A 17,088-nucleotide genomic window follows, 5' to 3' on the forward strand; every position below is an offset into this window, starting at 1 on the left:
AGTTTTACCGATATATGTTATAATTACACGCTGTCGTTTTCTTATAAACAGAGGTTTTCCGAGAAGCCACAACAAATTTTACCGTGGATGCGCGACCTCTGACAAAGACCGGGGGCAATCACGTCAAAACCAAAATCACCAATCCTTCCGGAGGCTCCACGGATTGTATCGTCAACGATAACGGAGACGGGACGTATGACGTGGAGTACACGCCGTTTGAGAAAGGTAGAAGCCCCGGCTGTCGTTGGCGGCTGCGGATAAAGGATTTTAGGGCCGCTATTCTCCCCTCCCCCACTACTCCTAAACCAGTATTCTCTCCGTATAAAACGCGTAACCGCGGCGGGAACTCGTACGCCGTCTCCGATGACAAATGTCCTGCTTTTATCACCAAGAAACCAGACTTTTCGTTAATCTTTCTTCGTTTACTGTTAATAAGAGGATTTTTTTTTTTCGTTATGCAATTTTTTCCAATTAACTTAAAAATATTGAAAAAAAAAATGTTCTTTATGGAATCTTGATTTTTTTTTTCTAAGGTATCCATAACGTGAAGGTGACGTACGACGATGAATCCGTCCCGAACAGCCCGTTTAAAGTGGCCGTGACGGACGGATGTTTCCCGGAACGAGTGAACGCTCAGGGCGCCGGATTAACGGAAGCTTTCACCAACAAACCCAACGCGTTCACAGTCGTTACCAGGTAACGGATAATAAAGCAGTGATTATTGTAGCCGTTTCCCAGGTTTAAACATCTTTTAAAATACATTTACGGTTTTATCCTGATGATTTGGTAAAGTCGCGTTTTCGTGGTGATTTAGCGATGGTTTTTAGGAGTTTTTATGGGATTTTTACATTTACCGTTTATCATCCAAACCGATATTCCTTTTGTAGGGGGGCAGGGATCGGAGGTCTGGGAATTACGGTCGAAGGGCCGTCGGAGTCCAAAATGTCTTGTAAGGATAACAAGGATGGAAGCTGCAGCGTGGAATACATCCCTTACGCCCCGGGAGACTACGATGTCAACATCACGTATGATGGAGAACACGTTCCAGGTACGGGTTTCCGGGGATACTGCCCGTGTTATTAATGGAACGATATAGTCTATTAATCCGTTGGCTATGGGCGAGATATTTAGTAGTTAATGACTTTTTACGGCTTTGTTAGGGGCTTTACACGCAGGTGGAACGCGGTGGAGACTTTCCTCACGTTCATTCCGTATTTGAGTGGCGCCAACGCGTTTTACGTCGGCCTTGTGTATGAACTACAGGGGTGAAGCTGATAGGCGGATAAAACCTTACGGTGTCAGGTGAAGAAAAGCCTCTAGTTTTTGCCCCATCTCTGCCCCACTCGGGGTTTTGTAACGAAACCTCTCGGACGAGGCTTTTGTGGCTGCCTACGTGGGAACGGCTTCCTCCGGTCTGCGGTTTTTACATCCTAATAAAGTCTTGTCTGAGTATAGGAGACGTCAGACGTGGCAGATGTATTCGTGGCGTGCGCTCCGTGCTAAATATTTAAGGTTTTTATTCCAATTTCCTGAAATGCGGATCTGGGGTCACAAACGGAACCGCCGTGAAACGAGAGAGCATCGTCCGGTCGCGGCGGCGGCTGCCGTTTTGGCTTTAAACGTCGGTTATTCTGATCTATTTTGACATCATGGGCGGAATGTGAAGTTTTTCTGTATTTTGTAGAAAATAGATGATATTGGTCGGGGGAATTATTTATTATTATCTGTAAAGATTCCGGTTTCCTGGAGCCTTTTATCCGGAATGCTGAGGATGGTAACGTTTGTGGGGTAACTGGTTGCTCGATACAATCGCTCATAGGGCTGGGAATGGTGGTTTTTAATAATGTGCCCCACGCTTTTGTTTGTTGTATAGAAGTTTATTCCCCGTTACCTCCTGGTTAACTCTTTACTTACCCCGCAGGAAGCCCCTTCAAAGTCCCCGTGAAGGATGTGGTGGATCCCAGCAAGGTGAAGGTATCTGGACTCGGAGCGGGGCAAGGAGTCCGGGCAAAAATCCCTCAACAATTTACTGTGGATTGCAGCAAAGCGGGGGTCGCTCCGCTGAACGTGCAGGTGATGGGGCCGAGAGGTAAGGGATTCCGCGATCCGGGCGACTGGTATTTATAGGGGCGTTATAACCGAGAGAAGACCCCGGATTATATCGTTAACCGGCAACGATCGTTCAAAAAATGTCTTTCTTGCTTATTTTATAATTTTCTCCATAAAAGAAGGTAACCGTTTTCCTTAAAAGATGCTTTTAAAGTGAAATCATAATATTTTGGAGAAAAAATAATTGCGTTTTCTTTTCTAGAACTATTAATATTTTAAAGACTTTACAAAGTTGTAGCGATCACACGATGAGCCGCCGAATTGTTCGTGTTGATACTTTTCCTACGATATCGAGTCTATTTGATATTTTTTCTCACCGATTGGATCCTTTTTGGATCTTTTATTTCCATAAAGTGTTGTATACAAAAAAAAAACCTATTTCGGGCGAATGGCCGATTTTATATTACGTTCAGAATAAAAATTGAGTATTTCTAGCCGTGTCTTCAGTGCTGCCTCGCCAGGCGGGTTTTACGTTGATCTTTGTTTCTAGTCGATGAGACAGATTCGCTAACGAGACGCAGCCCGCTGAAAGCCATTTCAGATTTCTTTAAAGGTGACTTCAAGCGAGATGCAAACGGCTCAGGTCTGAACATTCGTTCCTCTGCTCCAGGAAAAAAAAACACTATTCCTAATGAATCCTGATCAACTTCCATCATTCATGATCCCTCCGACCCAAAATAATCACAATCCGTCCTGATCTCTAATAATATAAACAAATGCTTTTAGTGAAAACGTCTTCTACTATTGGTGATTTAAAGGTGCGTTCTCACGCCGCGCCGAAACTGTCCCGAAATTTAGCCTGAGTGATCGTCCAGCTGTCGCTGAACCTGCGCGGCTGGACGAGGTTGTTGGGTTGTAATCTGATAGCTAGGAAGCCACGTCTTGGCCATTGATTGAATGGACTGGAAGTTTCGGCCGTTGGGCCCGTGGGAACGCACCTTGGTTGCTGCAGACTCTCCTTTGCGATGGCGTCGGCTGACGGAGACCATAAAGCCAACTCCATAAAATTCACATACATCGAAAAAGAACAAATGTCTGATTGTTTCGCTGTAGAACAAGACTTCTCCCCGTGGGATTATCCCTCAAGTGCTCAAGCATTGAAAGACGTGTCTCAAAATTCTCATTGACCAGTTTACCCAAATAATCCTACTATATATATATATAATTTACAACCTGTTACATTGTATCGTGTGTGGGTTTGGTCTCCTCTTTGAGTCAGGCCTATTGTGGACTAAATTACTAAATTCCAAAGTTCTTAGGTGTTTGTTACATTATACATTCTTTATTATTCTTTACGTTTCTCATCAACTTCATTTTCTATTTTATGTTAAAAGCCATCGCGCTGGATAGTCTGCTGCTTTTTACTGAATTATCATTGCATGATCGGAGAGTCTTTTTCTTCATCAATTCTTCTTGATTGTTTGTGATTTCTATAAAGTAATGTATTCTGAAACTGTATCTAATACTGAGGACAAACGGTTTATGACCCCACATTGGATTCTCACAGCTCTAATACTCCAAAGGCTGTCCTGGTATTATTTACACCCTTAATTCCATTTAATCCTATGAATGCCCGTTGGGTGTAAGACCTTCTTACCCCCGAGGGCACTCAGACTTACATCAGCCTCTCGCTTTAACAATCCCCTAACCTGTTTCCTGGAGCAAACAACATTGTATAGGAACATTTAATGATCCGGTATGTAAAATGGCATCAGGTACGTTACCAAAGCTGAATGCCGGACATGGCAGAAATCCACCATTTACCATCCACTGATATAAATCTGTGTATAACACCCAATACACCCACCCACCGATCAGCCGCTTGCTGGAATGGGGTGAATTCTGGTTTTCAGATGCGTATGAACTCCTATTTCATGTCCGTAAAGAAACATAATCATCCGTTCATGTATTTTTGTACAGGGGTGGTTGAACCCGTTGAAGTGTCAGACAATGGAGACGGGACGCATACAGTGAGCTATACACCCAGTGTGGAGGGACCATACACCGTCTCTGTCCAGTACGCAGACGAAGAGATCCCCCGAAGGTATGAAAGTACCCGATACATCTGCATGCGGCTGGCCACAATATGCAACGTCGGTTAGCGTGTGACATGTGTGCTTGCGTTATCAGTTGTGATGCGGTAAACAGCTGCTGCTACAGGTATTTTGTGACTTGGAGCTGACATTAATTTCCTTTTCAGTCCTTTCAAGGTGAAGGTTCTCCCAACTTATGATGCCAGCAAAGTCACAGCCAGCGGCCCTGGGCTCAGCTCCCAAGGGGTTCCTGCGAGTCTGCCTGTGGATTTCGCCATTGATGCTAAGGATGCTGGACAGGGCTTGCTATCTGTCCAAGTTACTGTGAGTGTAATCTCTTTTTTTAGCATGTGTATATTCCACAAGCAAGCATAGACTCTATACGCGACTCTATACGCGACTCTATACGCGACTCTATACGCGACTCTATACGCGACTCTATACGCGACTCTATACGCAGCTAAAAGAGAGGATTCTGGTGTAAAAGCATCTCACAACTGCTCCTTGGCATGGAAGATGGAATTTCCATTGCACTGGGTTAGTGGTAACGGCTAAGGAGTTAATGTTGTCCACATCTTCAGTCAGTGCAACTGTGGATGCTGACTCTACTCAAATGATATTGGGTTTAGTTTTGTGCGCAGTGACGCCAACGCTGCTTTCAGGATTATTTGTTGCATGTTTTTGCTGCCAGTTTAATTCCTGGATAAATATTTCCTCCCTTTTTTCTGTATCCGTTTCACAGGACCAAGAGGGCAAGCCGAAAAAAGCCCAAATTCTGGATAACAAAGATGGTACCTACGCTGTGTCCTACGTCCCGGACAAAACTGGACGCTATCAGGTTGCAGTGAAGTACGGAGGTGATGACATCCCATACTCCCCTTACAGAATTCGAGCAACGCCATCTGGAGACGCCAGTAAATGTACAGCTGCAGGTATGATACCGCACAATGGAAGAAGCCCCCAACCTACTAGAAACCCCTGTATCTGTGCCCAGTCTCCCCAATTACATCAAAATGTGGAACCATTTATACACACACTAACATTCAAAGGTTTGGGGTCACAAGTTTCCTTCTTTTTAAAAGAAAAGCAGATTTTGTCCATTAAAATAACATGAAATGGATAAGAAATCCAGCTCAGACGGCGTTAATGTTGTAAATGGTTGATTTTATTATATTTATCTATATTTTGGGTGCAATACAACTATTATATTGTCCATATATCAGTGCATTCTACTGTTTTAACACCAGGTAGGCTCATTAAGCGTTTTGTCCAAAGACTGGTTTATGGTTTATGATGTGGGAATGACGATGATGATGATGATGATGACGACTCATTTCAATGGCAATTCAAGACAGTGTCCCCCCTCCCCCCCTTGTTCTTAAAGAATAAAATATCTCATTCAGCCATAATCTTTTCATTGGTCGATCACCCAGCGTCTGCCGGACCCTTAGCTTTTAGTGGAGTTTTTTCCGCTCAGGTTCTTTGGATATGAATGAGAAGGGGGATACATTACGTTCCGACTCCACAAACATTTAGAAGTGAATGACTAGCCGGCTCCTGTAGGATCTAAATATAGCGAAGGACGCATTTGCTTTTCCGGAGTTTGGTTTTCTGAAAGGAAGCATTAAGGAGTCCTGTTTCACCTACTTTAAAATTCCCTTCTGATTGTAAAACCTGATCGGGCGAATTCTATCCGGAAATTCAGTTGGTTTTAGAACTTTTGTCCTCTTGACCAAAGAGGCTTTCTGGAAAGACCTCGCTTTACGTGTAACCCTATTCTGGACACAATGTGTCGCCGGCAGTTATTTGATGGCTCTGGCAGCTTTAGTTCTTAATGTTATGCTAAAAAAGTGAGCTCTTAGCATCTCCTGCTCTGTGAATTTAGGGATAATCTTTGGCCTTAAATTAGAAACCTCTGGATTTTGTGGCCATCAGGTTTTGTGGTTTATTAATCTCATCGGTGTTGAGGGATAGAATGCTGGAAGGTTTAGCAAACTCATTTTAAATCTCGTTACATAAGATTCCGCATTCTGTTAAAGATGGAAAAATGCATACTGTTTGTTTCTCACCGATCTGTTACTTTGTTAAGGTCCCGGAATCCAATCGGCAGTAAAGACCGGGGAAGAGGTTGGGTTTGTGGTTGACGCCACCACGGCAGGGAAAGGTAAAGTGACCTGCACCGTTCTAGACCCCGATGGCTTGGAGTCGGAAGCCGATGTCATCGAGAACGCAGATGGAACGTACGACATCTTCTACACTACGGCTAAAACCGGGCCCTACGTCATACATGTGCGCTTTGGTGGAGTGGACATTCCAAACAGCCCGTTCACAGTGATGGTGAGAACGTATTTATTAAAAGTATCTCCAGACCACAAACTGAATTAGGTCTTTGGTGAACCTTTTTTGCCACTAAGGTACAGCGTATGTAATAGGTTAATATAACATACGGTGTTGGATGCCAGTCATTGACCAACGTATACTCTGACACCAATGCCCGTTGTGTCCAGAGCTCCTGGGTACTACTGTTAATGTGGAGCGTCCTCTTCGCGAGTGGCCGTTTGGCCCACGTGGCACCCTTGCCGTCTCACGCCGCTGATATGTACCGTGACCTCTTTAACCTCCTTGTTCCACTGACCAGGCTACAGATGAAGCCCCCGTCGCGGTGCAGAATCTGGCTCTTAATGCTAGTCCTCCAGGATACCAGGATCTGGTATAATTTGCTCCGTCCCGTTTCCTCCATCTTTTATTCCATTGCAGAAAATGACATCGCTGCTTTTGGAACTGCTTCTGTCCGTTCTTGGCCTGATTTGATCACTTGCTGATACATTTTCTTTTTTTTTTTTATCCATAAAATTTTGGCATTTTTAGGGGAAGAAAAATCACAACAAAATCATTATTATTATTCTGTAAGGTTGGCTTTTCTCTTTCCATCATTCGAGGAATCGTTTCTTGCCCTGCACGCTGCTCGTCACCGCTGACAAACGTTTATACTTTCTTTTGTTTCGGGTTATTTTATTTTTTTTATAATAGGAAATCATTTCTACTAAACCCGTCCGCAGCGATGAAATGCTGGGGGTCGCTTCACGCTCCATTCCACGTGACCGTTACTTTCTTTCCAGATCTCACTGAATGAACCTTAATGCATCAGACAGACCTTGGCTGCTTTATCACCGCCACAAAAAATCTGGTTTATTGCTTCATACCGGGGGTTCTGCAAATAGACCATGCATGGTTCAGGGTACACAGGGGTATAAAAGCGGGGCAGCTTCTATATAATATATATTTAAATAATATATCAGCCACTGTTTGGATGAAGCCAAGTGCAAAATGCCTTTGGGTTTTTTCTGGATAATCCATTCTTGTGACGCAGAAAAGATTTTCTGTTGGAAACCCGATTTTCCTGATTAATAAGAGGATGTTACAGGGTATATTTTTTTTATGTTGCACGCATGGTCCGTTTGTAGAACCACCGGCGCCGGCTGAGTTGCGATGTCCTTGAGAACATTGTTCTGATGCGCTCTACGTTCCAGGTGTCGGAGTCCCCGTACTCTCAGGTTGGGTCGATAAACGGCCTGGGGTTCAAGCCTTTTGATTTGGTCATTCCATTTGCCGTCAGGACCGGAGATATAACAGGTAACCGGACAACGGGTCATAACGTCCTCTGTTTGGATTGGGTAACTTGAACGGGCCAACGTTTTAATCAGCTGAATGGGTGAAATACGGTGAAATAGGGTTCGCTTTATGAATGTCTCTACTGAATTCTTGATGCCGTCGGTTACCAAACCAAATGTCCCAAGACTTGTGGACTGACGACTTATCCTTTTGCCGAATTAAACCTAGTAACGTAAGATGTATCTATACAGAGGGTCTTCGTTATCTGCAGGCAGGTTCCCAGCAGGTTACATTGTATCTCGTATCTTCTTTATGATGGAGGGAGAGGCCGGCTGGTTTCTAGAAAAGTTCTGTTTCCTGAACGGGTGTAAAACGTGTTATTTTGTGTCTGGCCGCGCAGGCGAAGTTCACATGCCTTCTGGGAAGACAGCGCCAGCAGAAATTGTAGACAACAAAGACGGGACGGTGTCCATCCGATACGTGCCGACGGAGACCGGTCTTCACGAGCTGCATATTAAATGCGACGGAACTCATATTCCAGGTTCGAGGAACTGCTTTACTCGTCTGTTAACCTTTTACTCTGAATGTGCAGAAAATTCTTATCTTCAGGGGAAAAAAGTATCTGGAAACTAACAAAAAAAAAAAGGAATTACTTACAAATGGAAACATTTCAAAGAATAACACCTTTCTACACCGCCCGTACTCGAAAGGTCATAGAAGAGGATTAGAACTGATATCTTTCTTTAAACCTTTCTCCCCAATTTAAAAATAAACTTCCCTATATCTATATATATGTCAGAAGGCTCTTTCCCCTTAAAACTATGCCTTTTTGTAGGTGAAAAGCTCTATTACATTTGGGGGAGGCTAGAAGATTAGATTTAAGAAGTTTATTTTTTATGTGATTGAGAATTTCGCAGGCTGGGAATGAAAAGCACGTCGAGCTCTGGCCAGGATATAAAATATCGCTGAATCCGTTCATGGCAGAGATTTCTCCAGCTTTGTATGAGGATCACATTTTTAGAACGGGTTTCATTCCCTCTGATTTATTCCAGAAAGCCCTCTGCAGTTCTTCGTGAACTATCCAGACACGGGGAGCGTTTCTGCGTTTGGTCCGGGGCTTATATACGGGGTGGCCAACAAGCCGGCGACATTCACCATCGTAACGGAAGATGCGGGTGAAGGTACGTGTGATTCCGGGGAATACGGGCGATTTCCGATAGAATGTTGGTCATTATATAGGCCTGGGATACGTAGCGGTGAAAGTCTCTACCCGGTGAGTCCAACCTTCTTGGGATCCGGGCTGAAAGGATATCTGTCCTGTCTTAGGTGGTCTGGATTTGGCCATCGAAGGACCCTCTAAAGCGGAAATCAGCTGCATCGATAACAAAGACGGAACGTGCAGCGTGACGTATTTGCCAACCCTGCCGGGAGATTACAGCATTCTGGTGAAATACAACGACACTCACATTGCCGGGAGCCCGTTCGTCGCCAAAATCACAGGTAACTGGCAGCACTGGTGGAACTCCTACAGAAACCTTTCCAGTAACAGGTATAGAACAGAGAGAATTCACAAAATAGGAGCGATTCACCCGTTTCCAAAGTTAGTAGACCTCATGTTTCTGTTCCACGCGCCGTTCATCGCGTGTCGCGCTGTTACCGGAGAAATAACACAAACTCGGTTATTGTTTCAGATGATAGCAGACGACGCTCCCAGGTCAAGCTCGGCTCCACGGCTGATTTCCTGCTGGACATAAACGAGACCGATCTGAGCCTCCTGACCGCCAGCATCAAAGCCCCGTCCGGCCGCGACGAGCCCTGCATCTTGAAGAGGCTTCCAAACAATCATATCGGTAACAAAATAACCCGGGCAGAGGCTTCACGACGTTATTAGATTAAAGTCCTTATTATTCGCTTTTAATCTGATTTTGTGTTTAAAATCATTCAACAATTTAAAGTCCTGCTGAAGGGCGCCGCATCGGGAGCCGATACAATCCTGTTTTGTCTCTCGTATGGCAGGCAGCCATTGAAAGGGGCGGACGAGGAGCGAGGATGTGTTATTGTTTAAAGGCGTGATGTCATTATTAACCCTTTGGCTTTATACAATAGACTTGGCAAAAGCTTAGAAAGACCCCGTTATGGGCCTCCAGCCTTAAGTTGAGTCCAAGGTTTGATGATACGAGACGTTTATCCTCAAGGAACCTTTTTAGGAACACGGATATGTGCGGTTATGGGTTTTTGTAACAATAACAGAGATTTATGACCCACGCGTAAGTTCTTGGCTGGGTTCCTGTTTTTTGAGTGATTTTGCATGTAATTTGTGGTTTGTGCACCCAAGGACACCTCAATTATTTTTTTTAACCCAGACCTGTGGATAGAAAACTGTTAATTGTGTGTTTTAAGAGGTTACTGCTGGCTTGCAGGTATTTCCTTTATCCCACGGGAAGTTGGAGAGCACCTGGTCAGCATAAAGAAAAATGGCCGCCATGTCCCCAACAGCCCGATCTCCATCATGGTGTATCAATCCGAAATAGGAGACGCCAGCAAGGTGAAGGTGTTTGGACCGGGGCTGACGGAAGGACGCACGTTTGAGATGTCTGATTTTGTTGTGGACACCAGGGAGGCGGGTAAGTCGGTGGCTTTAGGACTGGATGGACTACCACCTGCTTAATAGCTCATTTTAATTGGTGGCATCAATGGACTTTTAGTCTACATCAGCCGTAACTTGTCTCAGTTTTACATCACCAGCCAAAACAATCAGAAAAACGCCTCTTAAGTCTCCCCACTCACTGTGTTCTAGGCTATGGCGGACTTTCGCTATCGGTGGAGGGACCCAGCAAGGTGGACATCCAGACAGAAGACCTGGAAGACGGAACATGCCAAGTATCCTACTGTCCGACGGAGCCTGGCGTTTACATAGTTTCCATCAAATTCGCGGACGAGCACGTTCCAGGTAAAGGAACCCCCAGGAATGTGCTCGGGAAAATGTTGTGAAACTGCCTTAAAATGAAATGTCATCATTTTATCATCTTCCCACTCATGGAGGGACTTTATATGTAGTTTCAAACCTGACTTAGAATGACTTCAGCTGCTGCAGATGCTCTTAGAAAGAGTAGCTGTCCATCAATGTAGTGCTTCTTCCATTAATCAGAAGATCCAGGAAAGGACAATCTGTTTCTCTCTACAAATCCAGCATGGGAGGATGGAGGCTTGTGAGTTGTTACCACCAAATAAGCCTTTGATACGTTGTAGAAACTTACACTTGCCCCCTTTGTCGGCGTTCTTCTAGGAAGTCCCTTCACGGCCAAAGTCAGCGGGGAAGGGAGAGTGAAAGAGAGCATCGTCCGCAGAAGAAAAGCACCGTCCGTGGCCTCTGTGGGTGGCATTTGTGAGCTAAATCTGAAAATACCAGGTGAGCCGCGGATATATTTTTATTTGTTGTGGATTTTCATCCGATGCGAAATTCCCCCCCGGACACCAAGAATCTTTCAATAAATGATGCGGAACGGTTTATTCGCGTAAAATATTTACTGAGCAGGCTGAAGCTCACAATCGTAGTCCTGTCTACATGCAAAGTTATTTTAATTCCAAATGTATATTTATGCACAATCTGCACCCGGGTGCAAAAAATGAATTTGGCTAAAATTCTACAGGAAAATCAAACTGAGTTAGACTGGAAAGCTGACAGGAGATTTAACGGCCGTATAAAAGGTTTTATGCTGAAAATGTTTAGCTTTTATCATTATGATTGTAATTTAATCTATTTTTTTATCACACCATGTCTTATCCTTCCGTAGTTACTTGGTTCCAAATGACCTTGTCCCGTCAGGCCCTTTCGTCCCAAAATCCATTTCCACAACAGGCGGATGGGCTTGCAGATGAGAAAGGGTTCCCCGTATCAAGGGGTGTAGGGGCACCGGGTGTGTTAAAGCACTGGGCATGAGCGTGATTGGCTGTAGCCATAGCATTTTAATGCACTGCATGGCTGGTTTGGAGTGCAGCTTTCATGTTTTCTTTGGCCAGCAATGCCTGCCTCCGTCACTGGCTCTTCGGCAAAGATGCCATGCCACATCAATTCCATTAATATTGTATCATTTGGAGCGATAGTCTGCAAGCTTCAGTAACGCCCTCTCTGGGACGCTTAAACTCCTGACGTGCCATAAACTTGGTTAACCCCAAAGGGCAAGTTATGAAAAATCGTTCGAGTGGCTGGAGGCAGGCAGGCAGGCAGGCAATCAATTCTCTGTATATATTAAAACCGAGATTAAGTGCCGAAAAGTCCCAATCAACACAACAAAATTCTAAAAGGATTGTCGATGTTCCAAAGGATAGAAACATAGAAACATAGAAAGTGACGGCAGATAAGAGCCAGAAGGCCCATCCAGTCTGCCCAACCTCTGAGTACTCTCCTTTAGTACAAAAGGATGCGGCCAGAACATCATTTACTTCTTGGTTTTAATTTTTTAGAGTTTAGTTTAGTTGGAAATAACTTCAGTAGGACTTTTATTTTTAATCCGGTAATCCTGACTTCCAGATAATTTATTAATAAAAAAAAAAAAAAAAAAAAAAAAAATATTTGATAAGAAAAGTTTTTAAATTATTATATGTAGTTATTTAAAAAGTATAATATATTTTTATGGACTTCACTATTTAGAATATAGGCATCCTTTGTATACATATCTACACTGTTAATCATCGATATATCTGCTTGTACATCGTCGATGTACCCCACCGGCATGACGCATGTTACGTGTAAGACTCACAGTATTGTATGATACTGTATTTTGTTGATGTTGCAGTTTTTTAATGGCGTATTTGTTGCCCAGATGTAGCCGGTTGCTGACACGTTACATTTTCTGCTTAGAAATCGATATGAGGGAACTGACAGCGGAAGTTACGAGCCCCTCCGGAAGAACAGATGAGGCCGAGATTGTTGACCTTGGCCAGAACACCACCTGCGTGCGCTTCGTGCCGCAAGAAATGGGGGTCCACACAGTGAGTGTGAAGTACAGAGGGGAGCACGTGCCGGGCAGCCCCTTCCAGTTCACTGTTGGACCTCTAGGTGAAGGAGGAGCAGAAAAAGTCAAGGCTGGAGGTCCTGGGTTGGAGAGAGGAGAAGCTGGAGTCCCAGGTAGGCATCATAGGTCTCAAGTGCCCCATATAGTCTGTGCTGCAGGTGATGGGAACAAAGAACCCTCTTATGGCACCCTTGGAAATCATTGGGGTTTTTGTGGTCTTTAGCGCGGGTTGGACTTGATGGCGTAATAAATCACTGCGGACCTAAACGCAGCTGCTAATCGCCTTATTTCCCCGGCCCCCACGCTATATCATTCTTCTCTTCCCCAAAACTATCCAACAACACGTGTGCTGGAAGGATATCCTCATTCCCACGGCACGCTCATGATTTTAACCTTTATTTCTTTTTAATGGGACAGCTTCTTGTGTCTCAAGCCATGTGCGCATTCTAAAAAAAAAAACCCAAAAAACTCGCACATTCAGCAGCCAATTTATAGCGAGAGCGAAGGACTTCAGGGAGCCATTAAACGCTCGGAAAGAGCTGGAAGCGCAGATGGAGACGCTCTGCATGGGAATTCCTGATAGAAAATCCTGAACGCTCTGCGCAGCAGATGGAAAGATGCGTTTCAGGCACAAAATATCTCATGTGTGCCGTATTTCCGTGGGTCGCTGCGCTGTAAGAGCGTCGTACGTGCCGAGCGTTTCTAAAATTAAGGGCACATCTAGGAAGAGCGCTCTAGACGGTCTCTGGCTCCTTGTCAAGATCTCTTAACACGAGGAGGCTCGGCGATCGGGGTTTGATGGCGTTTACAAGCCGTACGCGGTCGGAGGAAACCCCGGGCCTTTGTTATTCTTGGACGCAGATGAATGGGGCGTTCGGTGCTCATGGCCTCTGGTGCGTTTCCCCAGGTTCTGGCCGGCGTCCAGGTGGTTATAACCCGCGTACACGATGATAATTCGCTATATCAAACTTCCATGAATAGATTCTTTGTTACCCCCAAAGTTATTTTCGGATGGACTTTCATAAAGCCAACGTTCTTAGTCCTGGCCGAGGAATTTCTTTTGGGTGGAATCCAGAGTTTTGGGTCTCTTTGATGCTTTGTGAATTATGAGGGAAATTCCTTTCGGAGTGGATCCTGTTGTCGGATGGATTCAGTCGCTTATTTGTAGTTTAGGTCGGGGATGATGATCGGGGAGATTTGGCGATTAACTCTTTCCGTGTCTGTCTGCCTCAGCGGAGTTCAGCATTTGGACGCGGGAAGCTGGCGCTGGGGGTCTGTCCATCGCCGTAGAGGGTCCAAGCAAAGCTGAGATCTCATTCGAGGACCGGAAAGACGGCTCCTCCGGGGTGTCCTACATCGTGCAGGAGCCGGGTGAGTCTCCGCTCAGCGACGTTCTCCGGAGAATGGAGACGGTTTCACATCATTCACAAACAGTCAGCAACATTATCTGATATTTACTAAAATACCAATATATTTTTTATGTAAACCTCCTACTTTGTGTTTTTATGTTTAACGGACGGGAGATTTCCGTAGATTTTTATTTATTTAGTTATTTTTTACTAATTCGTTAGACGTCGATGCTCTCCCTGTGATGCTGCTGCTGGCTTTCTTGTTTTTTTGAGTATTTCCTCTTATTTTAGGTGACTACGAAGTGGTAATTAAGTTTAACGATGAGCATATCCCCCAGAGTCCGTTCCTGGTCCCCATCATCGCTCACTCCGAGGACGCCCGCCGGCTCACTGTCTCCAGCCTTCAGGTGAACCGCCCCGAAATCTCGTTATTGTTGTCTTTAATTCTAGAATTTTCCGCGCAGTTTTTGTATCTGAGAAGTTGTTACGTTTGTTTCATTCTGCGATCCGTTTATCCCAAACCCTCAGGAATCTGGACTAAAAGTCAATCATCCGGCGGCTTTCGCCATACGACTGAACGGGGCGAAGGGGAAGATAGATGCCAAAGTGCACAGCCCGTCGGGGGCCGTGGAGGAATGCCATGTATCTGAGCTAGAGCCTGGTGAGACGTTCCCCCTTACTTGTATTTATGGAAACCTAGAACCTGCCGGCAGATCGGCCCCATCCGGCCCCCGTCTAGTCGCCCCTTTCTCCTGCTGTAACGACTCAAACCTTAATCAGTTGTTGGTCTCGTCTTAGATTCAGGAGCCGTATGTCTATCCCATGCATGTTTAATACCCTCACTGTATTACCCTCTACCACCTCTGCTGGGAGGCTGTTCCATTTATCCACTTGAGTTGCGGGATATGTATGAAGAGATCGGAGGGCTTTAACTCTGTTTTAGGGGTGGTTAGTAAAGGTGATCCTATAACGATACTTTGCGTTCTATGAAACTCTGTGTCTTTGATGACCTCCAGGATAGGGAGCGCTCTGAGCTCTGGGGTTATTGTAGGTCTGCTTGATCTGAGATTGAATGTCGGGGATTGGGGGACTTGTTGTCCGCAGATAAATACGCCGTGAGGTTTTTCCCGCGGGAGAACGGGATCCACTCCATCGACGTGAAGTTTAACGGCAGCCATATTCCTGGAAGCCCCTTCAAGGTCAGAGTCGGGGAGCCGGGGCAGGAAGGCGACCCGGCGCTTGTCACGGCGTACGGCTCAGGCCTGGAGCGCGGCACCACCGGTAAGAGGCCCTCCGGTACAGAAACGTGTTTCATTGTCATAGCGCTGTAATAATGGTGGTGATGGTGCTCCCTAGAGCTTACACTCTAAAGTAGGCATGGAGCCAGAGCCGCGAGGGGTAAAGTATTTAAATGAAACGTGGTCCGGGGAGAAGATAAATGCCCGTCAGTGGGGCAGATTTATTGGAACGTCTGTTTTGTAAGATGCTAAGCCGTTTGCCAGAATGTTTGGAGTGCGGACAGACACACTGACAGCTTGACGTACGGCTGCAGCATGTGCCTGCGCGGCTCTGATAAGCCTTATCTGCCCTCCAGCGAGTGCAGCCATTGTTACGGATGGGAAGGGCGCAGGATGTCTATTTTCGGGGCTATTGCTCGTTTTTATTTTAAAATACATTAAGATTCCCTCCGTCTTCGTTGTAATGACTCCGACGCCCTCGTTGGTTTTAATAAAATCCTTCATATACGCGGCATTATCAGCGGCCACGTTGCGTAAGGCTGTGCCGAGCGACACTTTCATTTTTTTGTGGTATTGCTGTAACTCTAAGCCCCCCCCCGAGGCCGAGGTAGTCACTTGCCCATCCGCCATTTAATAAGCCCAGCTTTGGACGCTTTGATAACTCAGACCTTTTTGAAACTCGCAGGAAAACAGTCAGAATTTATCATCAACACCACTAAAGCTGGCCCGGGGGCGCTGTCTGTCACCATCGAAGGACCCTCTAAAGTAACAATGGAGTGTAAGGAGTGCCCGGAAGGCTATAAAGTGGCGTACACCCCGATGGCCCCCGGGAACTACACGATCGGGGTGAAGTACGGAGGACCCAGCCACATCGTCGGCAGCCCCTTCAAGGCTCGCGTGACAGGTAATTACTTGGCCCCCTGAAGGTCATCCTCTAGGACTAGAAAGGACCGGAAAAACAGGCCGGGGCCCCAAGATGGCAAACATGACCCCCCCCCAGTCTTTCCATTGCTGTCCGTTCTCCGATGGCTTTGGGCCGCTCCGTGGCGCCGCGGTCTGGGATGCCGTCACCCGGTAAATTCCCGTATAGTGTTGGATTTCGTTTTTTGCCCCGTCCTAGGGGTGTTTTTTATTTCCTATGAGCCCCGGTTATTATAGGGAAGCCGTGTTTAGTTTGAGTACGCAGCCCGCTTTCCCCGCTCCGCCTGGAGTTGCTTCGTATGATTTTCGTGCCTCTGCCGTCTAGGTGACGCGCCCCGCTCTGTGCTGGAGGGGCAAATAACGCGGGACGTTACTGTCACACAATCTACACACCGGGAAGGTAATCCTCTGTGTGTGTACAGTCGTAACGTGGACATGTGTGTGACGATGACGTTATCTCTCCGGTCTGTCCTGTGTGTGCCGTCTGTCGGCTTTCATTGTATCCCAGCGGCCATGTACAAAATGGCTGCCAACGCTTCCATAAAGCCCCGACTCTTAACACACGTTGCGGACCCAACCGGAACCTTCTTACATCATGCAGGTCGGAGGCCATTTTTTCCTCTGTAGGAGAAATCCTTGGACGTCTCTCGATTAGCGGCTCTCTGGTTTGTAACGTGTGCGCTCCGTGTAGTCTTACATGCATGACACGTATGAGCCTTTATGTCTTAACAGTCTCCTCGGCAGACGGGGTGTTGGACGCATTGAGTTCCTCCCCACTTGGGGCCAATGCACCAAACGTACTGATACCACT

General features: G+C 45.8%; 1 protein-coding gene across 5 annotated transcripts in view; it reads left to right on the plus strand.

Annotated features, from left to right (window-relative positions):
* Positions 1–17,088, plus strand: part of FLNB (filamin B) — a 54,451-nt gene that overhangs the window by 35,412 nt on the left and 1,951 nt on the right. Inside the window, exons 22-45 of one of the 5 annotated variants that reach the window (XM_053468697.1) lie at positions 52–225; positions 534–696; positions 888–1,048; positions 1,922–2,089; positions 2,600–2,692; positions 4,030–4,153; positions 4,310–4,466; positions 4,885–5,074; positions 6,232–6,479; positions 6,781–6,852; positions 7,673–7,775; positions 8,155–8,295; positions 8,807–8,935; positions 9,081–9,254; positions 9,446–9,604; positions 10,175–10,378; positions 10,552–10,704; positions 11,041–11,163; positions 12,616–12,882; positions 14,003–14,140; positions 14,410–14,525; positions 14,647–14,779; positions 15,223–15,399; positions 16,042–16,260. In XM_053468697.1, the coding sequence (XP_053324672.1) occupies positions 52–225; positions 534–696; positions 888–1,048; positions 1,922–2,089; positions 2,600–2,692; positions 4,030–4,153; positions 4,310–4,466; positions 4,885–5,074; positions 6,232–6,479; positions 6,781–6,852; positions 7,673–7,775; positions 8,155–8,295; positions 8,807–8,935; positions 9,081–9,254; positions 9,446–9,604; positions 10,175–10,378; positions 10,552–10,704; positions 11,041–11,163; positions 12,616–12,882; positions 14,003–14,140; positions 14,410–14,525; positions 14,647–14,779; positions 15,223–15,399; positions 16,042–16,260 (3,786 nt within the window). Of the gene's footprint in view, positions 1–51; positions 226–533; positions 697–887; positions 1,049–1,921; positions 2,090–2,599; positions 2,693–4,029; positions 4,154–4,309; positions 4,467–4,884; positions 5,075–6,231; positions 6,480–6,780; positions 6,853–7,672; positions 7,776–8,154; positions 8,296–8,806; positions 8,936–9,080; positions 9,255–9,445; positions 9,605–10,174; positions 10,379–10,551; positions 10,705–11,040; positions 11,164–12,615; positions 12,883–14,002; positions 14,141–14,409; positions 14,526–14,646; positions 14,780–15,222; positions 15,400–16,041; positions 16,261–16,602; positions 16,678–17,088 lie in introns of all 5 variants that reach the window. The other 4 variants (XM_053468693.1, XM_053468695.1, XM_053468694.1 and 1 more) reach the window with 4 other exon arrangements.

This window comes from Spea bombifrons, chromosome 6 (genome assembly GCF_027358695.1).
Source record: "Spea bombifrons isolate aSpeBom1 chromosome 6, aSpeBom1.2.pri, whole genome shotgun sequence".
Classification (NCBI taxonomy): domain Eukaryota; kingdom Metazoa; phylum Chordata; class Amphibia; order Anura; family Pelobatidae; genus Spea; species Spea bombifrons.